The sequence below is a fragment of the Atractosteus spatula genome, chromosome 13 (assembly GCF_055471065.1).
Source record: "Atractosteus spatula isolate fAtrSpa1 chromosome 13, fAtrSpa1.hap1, whole genome shotgun sequence".
Lineage (NCBI taxonomy): Eukaryota > Metazoa > Chordata > Actinopteri > Semionotiformes > Lepisosteidae > Atractosteus > Atractosteus spatula.
Window position 1 is genome coordinate 7,453,877 of NC_142718.1, and position 15,930 is coordinate 7,469,806.

General features: G+C 39.3%; 1 protein-coding gene across 2 annotated transcripts in view; it reads right to left on the bottom strand.

Moving 5' to 3' along the window:
* nbeal1 (neurobeachin-like 1) overlaps positions 1-15,930 on the bottom strand; it is a 126,699-nt gene that overhangs the window by 84,390 nt on the left and 26,379 nt on the right. For both annotated transcript variants that reach the window (XM_088930182.1, XM_088930181.1), the window contains exons 3-4: positions 10,628-10,719; positions 67-228 (exon numbers count right to left, since the gene is read on the bottom strand). In XM_088930182.1, coding sequence (XP_088786308.1) covers positions 67-228; positions 10,628-10,719 — 254 coding nt within the window. The remainder of the gene's footprint in view (positions 1-66; positions 229-10,627; positions 10,720-15,930) is intronic.

The following is a 15,930-nucleotide window of genomic DNA, read 5'->3' on the forward strand; positions in this document are numbered from 1 at the left end:
TATCAAGACAGTCGCACTATTTAAAACTGTTCAAAAGGGTACCTGTTGAAAAGCCTCCATTTTTACCTGCAAATGACAATGAGGAACTTGACCAACAGGAGAGCCAGTGTCTGCTGCTCCTCTTCCAGACCATCAGACACTTTCTGGACACACTGGAGCAGCTGGTGGCGCATGACCTGGAGAATGTTGTCTGGAAGCAGGGACATCACCGGAGGGATCTCTTCCAGCCTTGGAACACAGACACGCCGAGCACATTGGACACATTTTCAGAAACGAATCACCGAGAATGAACCCCCACAACTCGAAACAGGGAGACAATTACTTATCACTACTGAGGTACAGTCAGGAACCGTCATACCTACATAAGCCGTTATGATGATTACTTATCACAGGTACTAACCTATTTTTAATTATTAGTATTGAAATAGAAAATTAAACAAAACTAGTGATATAGCTTGAGATTCATCTACTTGTACCATTAAAAAAAACAACTATTGTGATACTCTATTTAAATGTAGTAAAATACTGTAAAATACATACATGTCTTTCATAATTAAGGTAATCTTTGGATACATTGACTCTAAGATTAAAGATTAAATATGAATACTATGCAGCATTCAATGCCAGCTTGAGAGGTAAATCACAGGCACCATTACAAAGCTCACACATTGCAGACAACACTGTCTGGCAAGATATTCATAGCAACAGGCAGGTTTGTATTTTCTGATTAAGGCCTATTTAAATGACTACCTGTCAAACCAATGTAGTAAGAATGAGTCCTGCTCACACCCTCCTGCATGTTTTTGCCCACATTTGCATTTTACAATTCAATTCTGAAGTCTCATATCCATGTAATTTAGTGTATTGTGTTGGAACGCTTATTATGTCTATTAAGTACCTAGGTATTGTAAGAACATAATGTTATGTCACAGATGAGAGGATGCAGTTGGCCCACCTGTCTTTCGCATCGCTTTGTTAAAGCTCTGTACAGAAGAATTGCCAAACAACTGTCACTGTGCATACAGCCAACTAGAAATTAAGAATCAAAGCTGATCAAAGTAAAAATCAGTTTTATTAAGGAGCCCTTAATGAAAGCACAATACAAAAGAGGGAAATACACACAAGTAGCAAATAGTACATGAAACCTTGAATTTTCATAATATTCTTGATACTCAAGACATATTATTATTAATAATAATAATAATAATTGTTTACACTTATATAGTGCTTTTCTGGACACTCCACTCAAAGCGCTTTACAGGTAATGGGGACTGCCCTCCACCACCACCAATGTGCAGCCCCCACCTGGATGATGCGACGGCAGCCATAGTGCGCCAGAACGCTCACCACACATCAGTTATCAGTGGGGAGGAGAGCAGAATGATGAAGCCAATTCATAGATGGGGATTATTAGGAGACCATGGTTGGTAAGGGCCAATTTGGCCAAGACGCCGGGGTTACACCCCTACTCTTTACGAGAAACGCCCTGGGATTTTTAATGACCACAGAGAGTCAGGACCTCGGTTTTATGTCTCATCTGAAGGACGGCGCCTGTTTACAGTATAGTGTCCCTGTCACTATACTGGGGCATTAGGACCCACATGGACCGCAGGGTGAGCGCCCCCTGCTGGCCCCACTAACACCTCTTCCAGCAGCAATCTTAGTTTTTCCCAGGAGGTCTCCCATCCAGGTACTGACCAGGCTCACACCTGCTGAGCTTCAGTGGGCTGCCAGTTGTGAGCTGCAGAGTGATATGGCTGCTGGCTAACATATATTGCTTACTCTTGTTGGGGCAGTGCATGAACAAAGTATTGCAAAAGAAAAAGAAAACTTTCGGAGAAGTCAGTAGGCTTTTTTCTCCCAAGTCTTTTTTAAATGACATCTGGGTGAGAACTGCTGTTGAGTTCTACACTGAGTATTATTGCCTCTGAAAAGGCAACAAAAGAACGATCTGAAATTTCGGACGAGTTTTAGACACATCGACACCGGTGCATTCAAATTGTATACATTTTCAAACTGCTGGGCAGACAAGCAAAGTGGCCCTGCACTTTTGTCACAGGTTTTCGCATATTCTTTCATAATCGCAGACTATTTCTCATAGCCCATCTGCTGGTACAGATTAAAATGATGTAAACTGAGGAATCAAACAGCCACGCCACCATTTTCACTCCATTGAACGTTAGGCAGCACCTAAAAAAGTTCTATGCAAAAATAGAGCATCGCATGTGAGGGGTAGAGATTATAACGACAGCAAAGAAGTGAACAAAACACAAGCTTTCTCACCAATAAAGTTACCTGACAAGACACTCTTCTCCGAGTCTAATGTCTTCTAAGACATGCAGGAAGCTGAAGATGTTGCTCAGATATCGAATCTGTGAGGTACTTGCTCAAACCAGTGCAAGAAACAGAAGTGGACATGTGCATTGTCGATTTGGTAAAAACAAAATGAAAAGGAAATAACGTTCTTCAGTTTGCCAATTACCAAACTGAACACGTTATTATGTTTCTGTGAGACTGGAAAAGAATGAGTGTGCACTTCTCCAAAAACCTCAACTGCAGCATCAGGGTGGCGACAATTCAAAACCCTCCTGTATCTACTGCTTTTGAGAGCACTGCTGCTACTGAGCCTGCCTTCAAAGTCAAGATCCACAACAGAGATTGTAGAACTTTGGCGCTGTTATCAAAACAATTAATTGGCTGAAATGCAGAGTCCCTTGATTTTGATCCCTCTCTGCATTTTTAGGGTTCGATCTGGGGTCTCAACTCAAGACGTTTAACTGAACAACCGTTTTGCACAAAAATATTTATTTTTAACCAATTAATTGAAGTTGCTAGGGGGCGAAAAACAGAATAAAAACCAAGGTAAACGCCAGCACATGCAGACAGCAGCTCGCCTACTAAGGAAGATGATGTAAAGTAACACTTTTATAACAAAAGAAACAACAATGAATGTGTTCAAAAAGCAGTGCTTTCTGTAATGTTTTTTTTGTTGAGCGTCTTCCTAGCAAGAAACACTGCGAGGTTACACAGTTAAACCTAAATCAAGGAGCTCTTGCCCTGGGCATGTATGTAAGAGGAGAGAGGTGAAAGGATCACTGATAAAACAATAATTTTTATTTTCAGCACTTTTTATTTAGCCTTTCACTAATGTGATTAACAGTTAAGAAAATATTAGTATGGCTACACCTATAATACAGCTCCTGAGAATCTAGACTTATTCCCTTTTTAAAACAGTCTTGTAAGTAAATCCTCTGTGTGCTAAGATATAGTCTAACCTGATTGGGCATTTTCACACATGTGGACAAAGCAGTAAAAGTGCTGTAATTAATCTTCAGGGTGTCGAATTGAAAAATGATGCGCTGCCTGGAAGCAGGATTTCCAGTTCCTATAATCCAAGAGAAGCCAGATGAATAGGTATTTCAAGCATCTGCATAATCTGTCAACTAATCCACACACAGAGGGTTTTCCGGTAAATATTACTTAAAAGATAATTCCCTGCCTAATACTTCTGTGGATTCTAACATCCGCCCAGCTATTTCTAAGCTTTAAGCCTAAATTTCTCACTTGTCGCACAACGTGATCTACAAATCTTCAAAGACTGTGTTTTCTCACATCTCACTTTCTTTATGCATGGAAATCTTTCAGCCTTTCCTGATGTGTTAACTTTCCTTAAAGGCCGGTTCATGTATACTTTTTATGCTTTACAGTCTGTGAAAAAGAACACATCACATTAAATACAGATCATTCCAAAGTCCCAGAAGGAACTGCACTTAGAAGTTAATAATTAGGTATAGTAATATGAAAACTTTTCCTGATGTGACTGATGTAATTCTTATTTCAGTTAAATATTTACAGACAAAAATTAGAATTTACTATTTACAGTATTTCAGAAAAAGTTACTAACATAACAAAAACTACTTCAGATAGAATTTTAAAGGAATCTGTTGTATCTGCTTTACCTTTACTGACAAATTTCAAAAATCAAATAAATAAAATGTCTTACTAGGCCATTCACGTTTTAGTGTGTTACACAGCACATTCTGAAAAATGTGATTGCTAAGATAAAAGGAGAAACAATTTTATTAAAATTGAACAATTTATTCTTAAGATATTTGATTATATTTTGGTTTTGAAAATAGACATACATATTGACTACAAACACACGTTCAGCTCCGATAATCCACTTCTGTATATTGCGAAGATACAATCTTTTATTCCATTTATATTTATGTATGTTGTCTAAAATGGAACTACAAAAGGATCATACACTAAGGATATGAAAAAGACATGGTACAAAGTGATCAGCCATTCAGGACTCCTTAATAACAAATATCCACGTATTTTTCCTTAAAGGTCTTAACTGTACCTACAGTAAATGATATGGATATACTGAATAAATTATTCAAAAGGGCAAAACAGCTGTCAGTAGTACAGTACCTCATTTAACCCCTCCTAAATCTTCTTTTATTTAGCATTAATTGGTGTCTTGCTATTATTTTAAAAGAGTTAACAATGACATAATAACCAGATTCAGGTATATTTATTACCCTAATTCTGTATCTTGGAAAACTTCAAATGGATTCGCCCTCAAAGGAAATCTGCCAAATGTAAGTTTGTTCAGTTACTTTGGCCTGTACTCACAACACCCATCTTTTATGTCAGCGTTTAGTGTGAGTTTAGGTTTCCAGCTAATTTGTAGAATCCAGTATTCAGGCCTGATGAGATAGTATAATAATTGTGTTATAATAATAATGCTTTTCGAACCTATTAAATTTGAATTCTAAACTCACTATGAACCATGCTTCTTGTCTGCCCACCCAATTGCTTTCTCATGATCACAAATTCACTATGCCACTCAATGCATTCTCAGTTAACAACTGCCAACCTATTCCATAGAAACAGTCCAAGTTCTTATTTCCCTGCATACAAGGCTGTACATTCACACATACTGTATACAATCATAAACCATATCACACACATAATCCATTGACCTAGTTTTGAAATAACTAGCTAGGTGCATCCCAGTGTTTCAATAAAAAAAACACAACATCTGAAATGGAATTATCAGAAACAGTGCATTTTTCTGACACAGTGACAGCAATACATCATTAGATTCACCTTCCGCTTTCAAACACAGCCTGCATAGTTCATACCCTGCTTCTGCTTGGCACACGTCGTACATGGGATTAGAGAGGCACAGCTTAGATGAGATGTGCAGATTTAACACAGATGCTTTTAAAGGGATGTAAGAGAAAATACAGCAGTACCATTACATAAAGCATTATCCAGCTTACAGCTCTGCTCTGATGAGCATATTGCACTTTGCACATTTTGATGCATAGTCAATCAGTCTGCTATCTCTGAAAGCACGATTTCAAGCTAGAATTGCTCCAGAAGGGGTTCTTGTCTCTTGTCCCTCGCTCAGCATGGTCAGGTGATTTCAGGAGACTGCAACACTGGACGAGCACCACGTAGGGTAACTGGGGTGTGAGCATTGTTTCTGGGGCTGTGAGCACCCTCAGTCTGGGGAGAAACCTTTCCTTTATGTTCCACAATGGCTATGTGAAACAGTTTGGCTGTGAATACAGCAGGCTGTACACACTGCCTATCAAAGCTGAATATGATATATGTTTAGAAGACTATAAAAGATGAGAAAGCTTCATAGTGACGACTCAAAATATTTCAAAATGAATGGTCATAGACAGGCTAAATCCAATCAAAACATGAACGCCGCAATTTCTTTGATGCGAATAAATTGTGACGTGCTGTAGAATGAACATACTATAGAGACGAAAGAAAGATAGCAATGAAAGAAGGCAATTCAGCCAATCTTGCACTGGGAGTTGACGAATTGGTTGTAAGCTTCTATTTTCCATCTTCACGTTAATTCCACTTGTATACCCAATCCTTGCGCGGCTGCAAATCCGTAGTGCCGAGATGCACTGGTCAGTGCTTTTCAGGATTTTGAAGACCTAAATCAAGTCCCCACACAATTTCTATTCCAGGCTAAAGAGACTCAAAGATACTTCCCTTAATCCGAGTATGACATCCTAATCCGCACAGAAATGAGTCTGGCTGCTTTCCTTAGTACTGCCTCTAGAGTGGCAATATCTTCCCTGTAAAGTAGTGACCAAATCAATGCAATATTCCAAGTGATGTCAAAATAATGTAGTGCTTCAAATAAAAAAAAAATCTTCCTTTAAAATAAATTTTATGCTCTTTATAACATATCCAAGTTATGTGAACTGTAGGGATTACTGCAAAGTGATGAGTCAACAAACTCCTACAGCTTGCTCTTACAATCCTTTTTCTAGATCAATATTACCCATATGAAATGCATGTTCTTGCTTGCTGCATGCAATACCTTATACATTCAATTTAATTTACTGAGTGTCTGCACAGACCTTGATTTCATCTCCACAAAATCCATCTATCTTTTGACTCATCTGCAGATGTGATAAGCTACAGTATATACTTTAGACCTTAAATCTTGATCACTGCAGATTCTGAGAAGCAATGGACCTAAAACCCAATTAGGAGGTATCCAGTGAATGGCCATTCAACCTGACTGAGTTGCTAGTACTTATTCAAGGATTCACAAATTGATTCAAGCACTGAATCCCAGAATTTCCTGAAGAAAACCATGGTGGTTTCAGTGTTTCAGTTTTCAGCTTTGAAAACATGGCTGCATGGCTCATTCATGACTCGTACAGTCCCCTGTGTAAAACAAAAGTTCTTTCTTGTCTCAGATTTAACATAAGCTGTGATAAGAACATAAGAAAGGTTACAAACGACTCATCTTGCCCATTTGGTACTAAGTATTTAATTGATCCAAGGATCTCACCCAGCCATGTCTTGAAAGAAGTTAAGTATCAGTTTAAAAATCATTTTTGGATGGCTTGTTCCACACACCCACAACCTTTTGTGTACAGAAGTGCTTCCTGCTCCTAGTTTTAAATGTACTTCTATATAGTTTCTACTTATGCCTTGTGGTTTATGTTTTGCTGTTCATTCTGAAGAAATCTGCTGAATTGTCAAGGCCTTTGAGGATTTTGAATAATCTTGTAATCTCTGCTCAAAACTAAAAAGGCTCAGTTCCTTCAGCCTGTCAGTATAGTTGCTCTTCTCTACACTAATTCTAGAGCAGCAATATCTTCTCTATAAAGCATATCCTTGTGTGGGTATCCTTGAAAGAAGAGAAATACATTTAAATTTGTTAACAGTGTAGGAGTTGCTTTATAAATAAATCTAAATTATGAATTTTTATTTTACCTGTAATTAAGCCTTCATCCCCTTTTGGGATTTTTTTTTTTTGAGTCTGATAGGCTCACACATATAGTTTACAAGTTGATTGCACTTTGGAAGGGTCTAGATTTTGAAAGAACTGTCGGTGCAATTATCTGCTTTTTCAGGAAAAACAGCACCATTCTTTTTTCCCAGAGTGAACTGGGCAGATCTAATTTTAACATGAGGCCCATAAATTTGTATTTGCCAAAACCGTTCACTGGAGTTTGGCAGGATGCCTGAACAAATAGGATCTAGTTCCAAACTGTAGTGATCCCCACGTTTAGAAACTAAGTTTGGTAGAATCAGAACTGTCAACACAAGATGAGTTTAAACGGCTGCAATACTTTTTGACTGCAATAAGCGATTCCCAGTACAGACCTAGAGATAACCAAAATGGGGGGCACTGGGACCCCCGTTTCATTCCAGCTGCCTGCTGCACTATTCTTTACGTGAGTGAGTTTTGTCTTTCTGGCTGAACAGATCTCTCCCTTGTTTCATTGAAAACTAAATGAACGAACCTCTGAATCTCCATATAGAAAACAAAGCAGTTCAATTTTAAATTAATTATTTAAACACATCAAAATTTGTACGCTTCTAAAATCATTTAATTATTAGTGTTATATTTTGCAATGTGTCTTGTTCTTCCATTTTATTCGAATTGATATATTTTAATAATCACTTTCAACTAAATTTAAACTGAACTTCCAGCTGTCCATTGATGGATGTCAGAGCAACAGAAGTATCTACCCGTTTTAACCAGGTGCCAAAACTGCCCAAGAGAGCAATTTAAGAAATTTGTCACCTTAAAGTTTCATATATGGAGTTATGAGGTAATAGTATTGAATTTTTCAGCAAAAACAGTGTTAAAATAATTTGACATTGATACTTCGATAAAGTATTGTGTCAGGGAAACACAAATTAATTCTTTCATTGGAAAACAACATAAATGTAATTTGCAAAATCTGTTTTCATTTGAATAAAACCGTGGACTTTTGTAATTATCAAGTCATGAAAGGGAAAATATGTGGCCTCAAATGTAATCTCTTTTCTTACAAAAGCTTTTTTGCTATGCTCAAAAACGTTTTCTGCGTGGCCTTGAAAAATCTATTTACCAAAAATGAAAGTATCTGTCAGACAACTATGTTTTGGAGGCAGCTTCCATGAACTTACTATTGCACCAGACGCTTACAACAAAAGGTGGATGCTGAATTCCAATACCCAGTGTAGTTGTTATGTTTGGCCCTGCAGTTGAGTGCCAGGGTGAGCTAGAATTTACAGAGTACCTGACACTCAGTGCCAGTTACCATGGTAATTAATTTACAGGAGACTCGAAAAACCTGAGGCGGGCCTTGTGGACAATTGCCTCCTGGTGCCACAAGACTCCTGTCAAATTAATTTCTGCGGTAACCAGCCCTGAATCACAGGTGACCAGCTACTGCATGACAGCAATAATTCAAAATAATTAAATAGAGAAGGTATATATTGTTAATGTATGTATTGTAAATATAAACAGTGTGCATTTCATGACTTTTAGCTTACCGACTGCAATGTCTTCCACGTGGAGAAAAACTGTTATGCAAAGCATGAATCTTCACTGCTCCGTTACAAGTCGCACGATCCATAGAAATTTCCAAGAAAACACCAGCATCTAATGAGCTGTCATAGTCTCAATGAAACAAATAAAGCTGTCTTTGTAAAACTATCTTTGTTTCACTTTGTCAGAAAATAAGGCTCAGAGTTTTCTGCTTCAGAATTGAATTTGTTCTAGCTTCCTACCATCAGTGCTCTTTAGACCCCTTTTTCATAACACTAGACAATAGATTAGTCAGTTAATGTCAAATAGCCTTCTTTATAATCATTTGCTTGCTTTAAGGGGAACGCATAGCGATTTTTATATTTCGGGGTTAGATCAATTAAGTATTGATGAGTGCACTTTAAACCATAATAAAAGTAAATTGCATACCGTAACTTCTAAAACCTCCAATTTACATTAAAAATAGACAATATTCTCAGATATGCGCAGCGCCATATTCTGCAATTCAGAACGAGGCAACAAAACTTCCGGTGATGCGTTGCAGCCTTATTACATTCTAAAGAAGCAGGCCTGTGAATACATCTCTTTTAATCCAATAGAAATATTGATTTTGAGACGGTTTTGCTGACAAATACGACTTACTTGTTAACTCGTGCAGATCACGATGGAACATTTCTGCAGTGAAATGTCTGCAGCACAACCTGTACTTATTCGCTCGTACACCATATTACATTTAGTCATTACAGAGACTAGTGAGCAGGAAGGGCTGCGTCACATCTCAATTTAGGGAACTCTCACTCTCGCCTGTTGCAAGGCCCGGAGTTTGCCACAACATGGCAGCCTACAGTACTTTCACTGAGTTTACGATTTTGTGCTTAATTCGAAATTTGCAAATATTTTGGTACAGAGATTTTATGACTGGTCTGAGAAATGGGGACTGCAGTTCCACTTTAATTTGTTTGATCACCAGGAATTAGACCCGGTATAATCAAAGACCCCAGTTAGCCTGTGAGCGAAATGCCACCACTGTCACTGAAATGGTGAAATTCAATGGCAAACAGTACATATGCACCAAAAGGTCAATGACTGCCAAGACCACCTGCATTTTCCTTCCATCATGAAGTCAGCGACAAAGCAGACAAAAAAAACTTCATCAATGACTCGATCCTTACATTTTCTCACTAATTAAATAGAGATAAAATCGTGTGGACCAGTATGGTCCCAGTAGGAAAGCTTCTATGCTATAATGGTCGGTATCCATTGCACCAGGAATCTCCTGTCCTGATACTCGAGACTCCCAATAAAGCATGTTTCCCAGATCATCATTAAACCACCATTTTCTAAAGGCTTTAAGCAATTATTGATTGGGATCATTTAGGCAGCTTATTTATAAATCATTTAATCAATAAGTTAAGTTCAAGTACACTAAGTACTGCAAAAGTGTGACTACCCTTTGGTCCTTAGAGTTCTCTTTTAACAAATCTTGCTTATTTTGTCAATGACCTACAGAAGTTCCCAATCTTTAGAAACAATAGAGAGCAGAAACATGTAAAAAGTGCAGAACAATTAAAAGAGGCCAGAAAATGTGCAGACCATCTTGGTGCTTCACTTTTCCTATTAAACAAGAAATTTGCTACTCCCTACATGAAGAGACAGATTTCTACAGGTTCTGCAGTTCTATTTCAATGTATTTCAATTGACTGAAAGCAGAAGGACTTTGTAGCCCTTGAGGGTCAGAGCTGCTCCTTCCTCTATAAATAATAGCATTTCAGTTTAAACCACGCGGTTTTAAGGAGCTGAAGATACCTTGTTGGTGGTTTTTCAAAATCCGCATCCAAGCATTTTTCATAGGAGCTCACAAATATCTCCAGCCATAGCTTCAGGTAATCAGGATCCTTCTGTAAAGAGAAAAAATACATCTCATTCACACAACAGTACAACGATTAACAAAAACAAATCCTAAGATTTCTATTTTTTGTGAAATCATGACCTAGAAACTAAAAACAAATCAGACCTTCAACTTGTTAATCAAAAACGTCAAAAAAGTCATTATACAGAAAACAGCACAAGTGGTTCATTACGTACTGTTATTGTGATGTACAGTTCTTTGTCCCTACAGCTAAAAGGTCTCATTAAGACTTTAACTCTGACAGCGCAACAATGTTTGTCTTAACTGCTAAGAAAATGGGTACACATGATGGATACATAATGCACTAATAATGCATTAATAACTTGGAAATTGGTAAGCATTTTATCATTTAATAGAATTATTTTTTAAGTAAACACAACGAAAGAATTAGCCACAAAAGTTTTTAGCCTGCACTTTTACAGTTGCCAGTTGCACTTTTTCCAACCTAGACTGTGAACGTTTAAACGATGTGTTCAGTACTGACAAGAAGAAGTACAATTGTTTGTGTGTTATTAGTTTAAGCAGATTGTGTTGGTCTATTATTGTGACTTAGTTGAAGATCAGTCCACATTTTTATGAGTAATTAATGCAGAAATCCAGGTAATTCCAAAGGGTTCACAAACTTTCTTGCAACTGTATTTGAAAATTCTTATTGCACTTTTCTTTAAAATGATTAGGAGACTTGTAACATCAAAATATGCCTTAATTTTTTTTCTAAGGAGATGCAGAGCCTTTAAATTCAAAACACATAACATCCATCCAATCTCTAAACTCTTCGTCCAATACGGGGTCGCAGGAAGGCCTACCCAGCAAGCAAATGGCACACACAGACACTGAAACGTACATACCTTGGGCCAATTTTCCCAGAAGCCAATTAACCTGACCGAATGTCTTTGGAAGGTGGGAGGAAACCAGAGCACCCTGAGGAAACCCAAGCGAACAAGGGGAGAACATGCAAACTCCACACAGACAGCACCCCAGGAATTGAACCCCAGCTCCCAGTGCTGTAAGGCAGTGAAGCTAATCACTGCGTGACCATGCCGCCCAAGCGCCTAGCATAAAAAAAAACTATTTTTAACACCTATAAAACAGCCCAGGAATAACCAAGGATGGTACATAAATGTCTGTTCCAACACTGCTGAACAAAGATAAAATGTCAGAAGTAATGTTCACTGGCAAAGCTGCTGAAGGAGACGCCACAGAGTAGCGGAGATGTACCAGAGAGATCCCTTCTGCATCAAACTTTGCGGGCAATTTTAAAAGATTCAAACAAGATAAGACAGCTGTAACAGGACTGTGCCTGTCTCCAGCCCCATCTGCATACAGCTGCAGCAGATCTCCTCATCAGATTCTTACTTTTCATACCAACAGAGTATACGGTACGTCTCGCTTCCTAATGACTGTGTGATGCCAGAAATACCTCACATACAGGAGCTGCTGAAGTGGAACATGAATATTAACTGCGCTGTTACCCCTTTATTGCCTGGTCCTGTCTGATCTCAGAAGCTAAGCAAGGTTGGGCCTGAACAATACAGGGATGGGAAGCCTCTCAAAGTTGCTTTTGCAAGGGGTGTCGGTGGACAAGCAGGAAAACCTCTTTCTTGTGGGGCCATGTTCTCCACACCAATGCCCCACTGTCGTGACATGGATCACAGATCACCGTGCTCTAGGAGGTGTCCTTCGGTCAAGACGCCGAAACGAACTCCTGATGACCGTCTGTCCATCTTCTTACCTCTATCTGCCACGGCGGAGCGGTGGCACTGTGGCTAAGGATCTGCGCCTGTGGCTGGAAGGTTGCCGGTTCGTATCCCGCGGCCGGCAGAGGAATCCTACTCCGTTGGGCCCCTGAGCAAGGCCCTTACTGCTCCAGGGGCGCCGTATAAATGGCTGACCCTGCGCTCGGACCCCAAGCTTCTCTCTTCCCTGTGCCTGTGTGTCTCATGGAGAGCAGGCTGGGGTATGCGAAAAGACAAATTCCTAATGCAAGAAATTGTATATAGCCAATAAAGTGATCTTATCTAATTCAGACGTGGAGTCGTGGGGGAGTGAGCAGCTTGGTCAGGACAGAACGGGATGGGATTTTGAAAGACCCCATTACCCTTTTCAAAAGAATAAGGGTGTTAAACCCAATGTCCTGACTAAAGATTACTCTGGGCCTGTAGCATCTAGCCTACCTCCCCCTTAGCTCAGTTGGTAGAGCAAATACTCAGTTCTCTGCCGAATCTGTTATGTGGTGGGGCTGCTGGTACATAATGGTGGACACTGTAGGGTCCTGCACTACAGTGGAGGACAGACTGTTAAGCACTTTTGGATAATAAATTCAAAGAATCAGATCCCCAGCATTTCCCAGTTATTAACTGTTATTAACCTTTCACATTAAAATACCATGTATGACATAAACAATGCTGTCACACCCTTATTAAAAGCCATATCTTAATTGCCATTTCAGTGACAGATCAACGTCAGGTTTTCTTCATAGATGAGCATGTCTCGTTTCATACTTGATCAAGTTACCACTGATGTGCAGTAATAATGAGGGTTGGATGCAGGCCTTGGATCGTGTACCACAAATTTAATTGCTCTGCTCCTCAAACCCGAGTGGACGGAAACAATGAAGAGACAGACGGGCCAGGTCGAAAGAAAAAACGAATTTTCTGTAATAGAAATCCTTGCTCTGTGCAGATATCAGGATGAAAAATTGAACTAAAACCATTAGACTTTGTAAAATTAGTGAAAAATACACATGAAATCTAGAATGAAAATGTGAAAAAGAGACATACTAAGGGGCAGCACCATAGCTGGGTTCAATTGCAGAGCTGGTGTGTTATCTGTGTGGAGTTTGTATGTTGTCTCTATGTTCATGTGCGTTTCCTCTAAGTGCTCCAGTTTTCTCCCATGATTCAAATAGAAGGAAACTGGAGCACTATATGGGTACTGACGTCTGGGAAAATTGGCCCTGGTGTGAGTATGTGCAAGTCTGTGTTTGTGTCATGTGATGGACTGGTGTCCTGTCCCGTGTGTACAGTACCCTGCTTTGTGCCCGCTGCTTGCCGGGATAGGCAACCTTGTGTGGAACAAACTGGATTGGAAGATGGATGGATGGATGTACAGCAGTACAGTAGCAGACAACAGGTTTAGATCTAGGCTGTCCTGTGTTGCAGTTCCAAACATTGGTTTCAGAACCGATCTTTAACTTTTGGAAGTCTAGTCTTCAAAATATATACAGTCAGTCCGTTTCAGTGCATGTCTTTCTAATCACTGTCTAAGTCCCATTTATATTTTCGTGACCTTTTCCATATGAGTTTCAAAACCAAGCTGGGCAAACACAGAAGGTATGAACGTAAGACTGCAGCCATTCAAGAGCTTGCCCACAATGCCCCATTGATACACGATTAGAGTCAACTAGAAAAGCAAACACCAAGGTTTAAGATGGAATTATTAGAAAAAACAGGGGACCACTATCAACCAAAATGCAGACAGAATGGGGAGGGGAGGAAAGATTGTGTTAACACAGTGAATAACCTGCTGCCTCCATTACTCTCTGCTCACCCTGTTTAACTGGTTTCAAAAACTTCGCGCAACACACAGAAAGAAACTAACAGATAAGGAATGTACTAAAGGTAACTCGAAAGGCCCCCACCAACTGTGCGGAATTTCAAGTATGACATATTCAACAGCAAAACAAGTTATCCTTTAAGCCAGGTTAATAATACAAAGTGTCAGAAAGGCAAAAATCATTGTGGCAATCTAGATATGCTATTTAACCCATTACCTCCTATATTATGCATATTGGTTATTTTTCATGGGAGCTGATGCAAAATACCTTATAGGTTTTGTAGTATTTAGCAATCTTTGAAATCAAATAAAAGCACATACTATTAGATGGGTTGTTGTTGCTGTGTGTAAATACACCTTTGTTTATACACAGACATCCTTCCCTGCATACTATACAAACAGGCACACCTGACAACAGGAAACCAGATAGTCCCACAAATGTTGATGAGTATAATAAACTGCCAAGAACTTTCAGAAAAGGAAAAGCCAGGCAACAATACCATTTGGAAAGTGGAGGTGAAGCACACTACAAAAGCTCTGCAAATTAGATGAAGCAGCTGTACTATCTTCTTTCGCCTGCATTAAATATTTAATATCTGGTTCTGTGCCACATATGTTGCTCAGCGGAATTTCAGTAACCGAGGCGCTACGAAATTGAATCGAATTCCCTTATCGTGGAAAAACGAGGCAGACAAGCTTTGTTGGGTATACACACCTGGCCGAGCAGAAACAGGCTCAGCAACATTTGTGGGGGTATTAGCCAACGCAATGTTGCATCCTACAGAGACAATATCAAATGAACGCATCAACCGACAGCTTTCATGCAGAGGAACAAAATTGTTTAAGCCAATAACCGTTACGAAATGAGCAAGAGGGATTAAAGTAAAACTATTATAAAGTAGTAAATCCAAGTGATATTTCTGGACTAGGTAGGCCGTAATATGTTTTGTACAATGTGCCCACCCTTCCTCCTCCTCCTCTGCAGTTTAGCGTATGCGAAGTGCCTGGCCAAACCCATTCTTAAAGCCTCTCAGACCATCTCTGAGGCACAAACTTCGATTCACCCAAACGTGAAGCTCAAGAATTTCCCACTCCATCACCCTGATTTACGTTGATTCTATGGAATATTTTCATTACAGTTCAGTTCTACATTTATTTTGTGACATGTTCTTTTGTTATTTGGCATGCTTCTGTTGATTTGGATGGAGTATTAAGGATACCCCTGGTATATACATTACATGGTATAGGAAGGCTTTTTCCCAGTATACACGTTCTCCTTTATCTGTTCAGGAACGTATCCTCTGCGAATCCGGGGAACGCAGTGCACAGTCACTGAACAAATGAACAATGGTTGAATTCATTGCTATGTCCACTCTCCTCAGCTATGACATTAGAAATATAATTTCGTTTGACGGGGTGTTTCAAAAATGCCATGCCTTTTACACGCTGCTATTTTGAAACCGCTGGTCACGCAAACCATAATAAAACCTGAAGAAACTTAAAAATGACCAAGCTTTTTTATTAATGCCTTCTTCTGAAGACAGAACGGTGTTAGCATCAGCCTAACGTGTGAGTCTTACCTTCTTGTCCCCCCCTTAAACCTAAGGATATTTAAAAACAGCCCGACTGGGTGCTTACTTCTTTC